Source organism: Sceloporus occidentalis, unplaced genomic scaffold (genome assembly GCF_023333645.1).
Source record: "Sceloporus occidentalis isolate IW3139 unplaced genomic scaffold, rSceOcc1.0.p SCAF_2, whole genome shotgun sequence".
Lineage (NCBI taxonomy): Eukaryota > Metazoa > Chordata > Lepidosauria > Squamata > Phrynosomatidae > Sceloporus > Sceloporus occidentalis.
The window spans coordinates 250,286,307-250,292,387 of record NW_028316982.1 but is presented as its reverse complement, the minus strand read 5'-3'; the positions used below and the strand labels follow the sequence as shown (position 1 = coordinate 250,292,387).

At 43.5% G+C, this 6,081-nt stretch overlaps 1 protein-coding gene across 2 annotated transcripts in view; it reads left to right on the top strand.

Moving 5' to 3' along the window:
* The first annotated feature begins 305 nt into the window (after positions 1-305).
* ATM (ATM serine/threonine kinase) overlaps positions 306-6,081 on the top strand; it is an 87,097-nt gene continuing 81,321 nt past the window's right edge. For both annotated transcript variants that reach the window (XM_089512688.1, XM_089512687.1), the window contains exons 1-4: positions 306-351; positions 3,606-3,783; positions 3,887-3,999; positions 5,641-5,786. In XM_089512688.1, coding sequence (XP_089368814.1) covers positions 3,712-3,783; positions 3,887-3,999; positions 5,641-5,786 — 331 coding nt within the window. In that variant the 5' untranslated portion in view covers positions 306-351; positions 3,606-3,711. The remainder of the gene's footprint in view (positions 352-3,605; positions 3,784-3,886; positions 4,000-5,640; positions 5,787-6,081) is intronic.

The window sequence follows — 6,081 nt, the reverse complement described above, 5'->3', positions numbered from 1 at the left end:
ACAAGGAGGAGACTTCCGCTTCCGGTGTGGGCGGGGCCAAGAGGAGGAGGAGGCGGGGTCGGAGGAAGGAGAGCGGGAAGAAGGGAGCGAAAGAGAACCGCCCCCCTCCCTCTCTAGGCCACAGTGATTGGAGCGGCGGCGGCGGCTGTGGCGCCAGGAGGAAGTCTTCCGCTTCCGGTGTGGGCGGGGCCAAGAGGGAAAGGGGCGGAGTCGGAGGAGGGTGAGAGGGAAGAAGGGAGCGAAAGGGGAACGCCTCCTTCTCTCTCTCTTCAGTCCACGCGAGGACGCAGCGCGCGCCAGTGACGTGGAGCACGACGTCGGTCGAAGCCAGGCGCCGCAGGTGTCTTTCAGGTCCGCCCCCCTTTTTTTAATTCCTAAGGTTTTAAACGGTCCCTTCCTCCTCCTCCTCCTCCCTCTCCCTCCCTCCCTTCCTCCCTCTTAGGATCCTCGCCTCTTTCTCCTCGCGCTCTGCTTTCGCTGTCTGGCTTGCCTGCCATAGAATTGGAAGAGAACGCCCCCCAAGGGCCTTCCAAGCCAAACCCCGTTCTGCCATGGAGTCCAAGCACAGTCCAAGCAGCACTGCCCCTTTCCTTTGGGAGCCCCTGAGAGCCATGATAGAGAGGCCCTGAAGCTTCACGAAGAGGCCGCTTCGACCCATCATCTGTTATCCATCACGCAGACAGTTCTCTTGACTCATTCTCACCCATCTTTATCAATGACCTGGAGGACAGAATTGGGGCATACTTATCAAATCTGCAGATGGCACCAAATTAGGAGGAATAGCTAATACTCCAAAATTCAAAATGATCTGAATAGGCTAGAAAACGGGGCCAAAGCTAACAAAATGGATTTCAACATGGAGACATGTAAGGTCCTATGGCCCTCTCTGTGGGCACAGGCTCAAGTCTCTCCAGCACAGAGTTCACAAGTTTGTTACTAGAAAGACAGAGGAATGTGGCGCTTTGTGATGAATAAGTGGGGTTTGGGTTGCAATTTGGGCACTCGGTCTGAAAAAGGTTCGCCATCACTGTACTAGACTCAGGGCAGAAAAATGAAATGCACAGATATAGGATTATGGGGGACACCTGGCTGAATGAAATCATGTGAAAGGGATCTGGGAGTCCAAGTAGACCACAAGTTGAACATGAGTCAACAGTGCGATGTGGCAGCTAAAAAGGCCAATGCAATTTTAGGCTGCATCAATAGAAGTAGAGTGTCTAGATCAAGAGAAGTAATAGTGCCACTCTATTCTGCTTTGGTCAAGCCCCACCTGGAATATTGTGTCCAGTTCTGGGCACCACAATTCAAAAAGGACATTGAGAAACTGGAGCGTGTCCAAAGGAGGGCGACTAAAATGGTGAAGGGTCTGGAAACCTTGCCCTATGAGGAACAACAGGGAGCTGGGAATGTTTAGCCTGGAGAAGAGAAGGTTAAGAGGTGATATGATAGCCCTGTTTAAATATTTAATATGATTTATTTATATGCCGCCCAGTCACTGGGAATCCAGGGGGCTTACAACAGAGGGGATAATAGATGGTTCCCTGCCCTCAGGCTTACAATCTAAAAAGACAGGACACAAAAGGAGAAGGGAATGGTGAGGGGGGGGGATCAGGTCCAGCATTCTTCTCTCCCTCTGAAGCCTGGACTAAGGCAGATGGACCGGAGGGCTCTTCTTCTTCAGGCTAGCCCCGATGGAACTGGGCCAGCCTATTCTCTCCCTCATAGGCCGAAATTAAGTATTTGAAGGGATGTCATATTGAGGAGGGAGCAAGCTTGTTTTCTGCTGCTACAGAGACTAGGACCCGGAATAATGGATGCAAGCTACAGGAAAAGAGACCACAAGGGCCATCCAGTCCAAGCCCCTGCCATGCAGGAAATCACAATCAAAGCTTACCCAATAAATGGCCATCCAGCCTCTGTTTAAAAACCTCCAAAGAAGGAGACTCCACCACTCTCTGAGATAGTATATTCCACTCTCAAACTGCTCTCGCTGTCAGGAAGTTCCTCTTAATGTTGAGGTGGAATCTCCTTTCCTGGAGCTTGCATCCATTGTTCTGTGTCATATTCACTGGAGCAGCACAAAGCAAGCAGCACAAAACAAGGTTGGACTGGATGGCCCCTGTGGTCTCTTCCAACTATGATTCCTCAATATGACATCCCTTCATATACTTAAACAGGGCTATCATATCACCTCTTAACCGTCTCTTCTCCAGGCTCTTCTCCCCTCTACTAAAGCAACAGAATTATAGAATCACAGACGATGGAGGTGGAAGAGACCACGAGGGCCATCTGGTGTCACAGCAAACTACAACCCCCCAAATTCCATAGCTTTGAACGATGGCAGTTTAAGTGGTGTCCAACTGGATTACTATTTGGTAGTTAGCTGTCATTCATTCAGAGTATTTATACGTCACTTTTCTGCCAGACCCATTTACAAATTAATTAGGTTGCATCCACACTGCAGTAATAATCCAGTTCAACACCACTTTCACTGCCATGGCTCAGAGCTATGGAATTCTGGGAGCTATAGTTTAGTGAGAGATTTGTGAACCTGTTCTGTCAGAGAGCTCTGGTGAAACAACAAAGTACAGTTCCCAGAAGTAGATATTATTGAGCCATGGCAGTTAAAGTGGTGTCAAACTGAATTATTTCTGCAGTGCAGATGCAGCCATTGAGACTTCCCTGCCCTCAGGCTTACAATCTAAAAAAGACATGACACAAAAAGAGAAGGGAATGGCTGCGGGGGGAAAGGATCAGTCCAGCAGATACCGCCTCTTCTTCTCTCCCTCTGAGGTCAGGGTGGAAGGGCCCTTAATCTTCCTCAGGAGCTAGGCATGGTGGAGCTGTCATGTTACATATAGTAACTATAAATAACATGAATGAATGAATGAATGAACCTGTCCCAAGAAATCTTGCACCTTCCTAGCCCTAAAACAGTTTTGCCATTAAAAAAAATCCTTTGTATAATAAGGTTAATAGTAGAGAGAAAAATTAAAAAAGTTTAATCTTTTGTGAAGCAAAAGAGGAGTGACAGGTTGGCAGCTGGAATGTGTTCAATCCATTGTCAAAGACATTATTTGGTTTATTTGTAAGCCAGAAGTCAGATGGAGGCACCTGCTGCTGGCTTTCTTGTATGATGGCTGTCTTCATCCTTTACCACTTTTACTAATTTCTTGTGACTGCTAAGTGATATATCTATAAACTCGGCCCTCCACATTTGCGGATTTGACTTTTGTGGATTTGATTGTTCACGGATTTTATTAATATGTTATCGCTAGGAATACCTAGGTCCCCCGGCGCAACTCTATGGTGAACTTTAACCAAATGTCACACGAAAGGACCTATAGATTCCTAGAGAGAACATTCCACTAGACATTCATAGCTCCTCCGGTACAATTCTTTGGTCAGTGTCTGGCAGATGTTGACCATAGAGTTGCAGTGGAAGACCTAAACAGGTAAAAACATAGTGTTTTTGTTATTTGTGGTTTTTCCACATTAATGGGTGTCCTGTGCCCCTAACCCCAGCAAATGTGGAGGGACAAGTGTATATAGAAATGGCACACATGTGATAAAACATGGATCATTACTATCATACTGTCTTGCAGGCAGATGCTGGTTGCCGTTAGAGACTGGATGCTGAATGAGATTAACTGATCTAAACCAGCAAGGCCGTTGTCTTCATTGTGAATGTACTCCCAACTTGACTGAGCCATGAATCTTGCCCTCCATGACCTGTTGACCTGCTGCCGTCAGCTTGAAAGTGACAAGGCCACAGAACGAAAGGTAATCATAACCACTTAACCTTCTAAATACAGCAGTGCAATATAATTTTTTGAACAGAAAAATATTGTAATACTTTTTTTTAACTTCTGCACTAAATTGTTAGAAGGAAATTGAGAAGTTCAAACGTCTCCTCCGTGATTCTGAAACAATTCAGCAGTTGGATCAAAACTCTGATTCCAAACATGGAAAACATCTTAACTGGGATACTGTATTCAGGTAATATATTTATTCTGTGTCATACCTTATTACATGTCAGGTTGCTAACATAATTTGTTGTTTCAAAAGTGCAATTACAATGATAAGAAAACCTTCAAAATGTAATTTTGTTGCAGAAAGATGGGGCCTGAATTTGTTTTGTAGGGAGAGATTCCAGTGGAACTTCAGTAAAAATGCAGGATATTTATGTGGCACTATACTCTATTGAAATGCATTCATACATTATTGTAGTCATCATTAATAAAACCCTAGCAGGGTGCACAACTGTGGAAGGTTAGGGTGTCACATTAACCCCCAAGAAGACTCTTCAGGCCCAAAGGAGGCCATATCTAACAACAGGTCTTGAGCAGAAATCCATTCTTGTTCACTTCTTGTTTTTTAAAAAAGGTCTTTTCAGGACCTGAATTGCCACAAGGCCCAAAACATAGTAGAAACATATCCCATTAAGAGGGACTTTTGGAGCAAAAATTAATGAAAAATTATGCAACATGTTTTTTACTGCTGGTTGTTCAGGTTCTCCAGACGTGATAGAAATGCTCTCCACACCCATGAGAGGGCATTTTGGAGCAACAGGGTTTTTTTAACCTTTGAGGACCACTTAAAGGGCCTTTGGGGCCACATGTGGTCTGCAGGCGACATTTTGCCAGCCTTATTCTGCAAAGTCATTGTTCTTCAAATTGCAAACTGAGGAGAGTAACTGGAATGAGGGCTAATGTTTTGTCAGGGGCCATAGAGCGAGCCTTTTGTCTTTCTGGCACCAGGATAACGCTTAATCTTCCCAGGCCCTTTTAATCACTATTTTTATCTTGGATTTATTGGTTACTTCATTGTAGTTGTTACATTATTAATAATGACATTTTTGTGTTGGAAGCTATTATGGGAACTTGTACATGTTTAAGTCAATAACTAGGTGGTTCACAATTGAGATGAGATTTGACTGTGGGGTTTCTTCAGTCTGTTAGCAACTATGGTACATGATGTTTTGGGATTCCAATATCAGAAAGAAGATAATAGTTTCATCTGCATTGCAGAAATACTGTTTGACCCCACTTTAACTTCCAGAACTCAATGATATGGAATACTGGAATTTGTAGTTTTGGAGGCATTTTGCCTCTTCTGGCAAAGAGCTCTGATGTTGCGACAAGTTACAATTCCCAGAATTCTAGAGCATTGAGCCAGGGCAGTTAAAGCAGTGTCAAACTGGATTGTTTCTGCAGTGTGGATACAGGCAATGTCTTATTATGTTATTCTTGCGAGTGTAAGTTCAGAAGGTGCTTGGCCTTATTGTTATTATTGTTCATGCTATAGCTGCCTGGCGCTTCCCCCCCCCCCCCCTTTTATCCACATGTCAGAAACTTAGCTAAGAGTAGTGAACACAGCAACCATAGGTCTGTGTTGTGTTTCTCCCCCATTATTGTCTTGAAAGTGAGAGTGGGGACACATACGATTTGGTGCAGATTGGCCATGGGATCTCCATGTGAAAGTGAAAGTGTTGGCAATTGTACAGAAGTGCTTGGACTAAAACTTGTCTTACAGAACAGGAGGCTTGAGGCTTGTTGTTCATAAGGGTTGTTTTTGTTTGTTTGTTTGTTTGTTTTAACTTTTATTTTTAAATAAAAATGTTTATGTTTGCTTTTCAAGATTTCTGCAGAAGTACATTCAGAAAGAAACTGAAAGTGCCAGACTAGCAAAGCCAAATGTGTCTGCATCAACGCAAGCAACAAGGCAAAAAAAGATGCAGGAGATCAGCAGCTTGGTCAAATATTTCATCAGATGTGCTAATAAAAGTGAGTAGGTTTGAGCAAATATAGCTAGGAGTATAATTTATTTTGCTGAGATTCAGCTCTGAAACACAAACATTTAAAAAATGTATTTTTCCTAAAATATTATAATCATACATTGTATTCATGTTCACCTGAAACTATTTTTTGTATACAGTTTAGAAATAAGATGTTTTACAGAGACTTAAATTATCACTTTGATGTCAGATGATCGGGAGGTTGGTTCTGTTATAGTATTTTCTTTCTGGAACACTATTTATGAAGGTAGTGCAAAAATCTATATCGGTTTTCCAGGAAGATT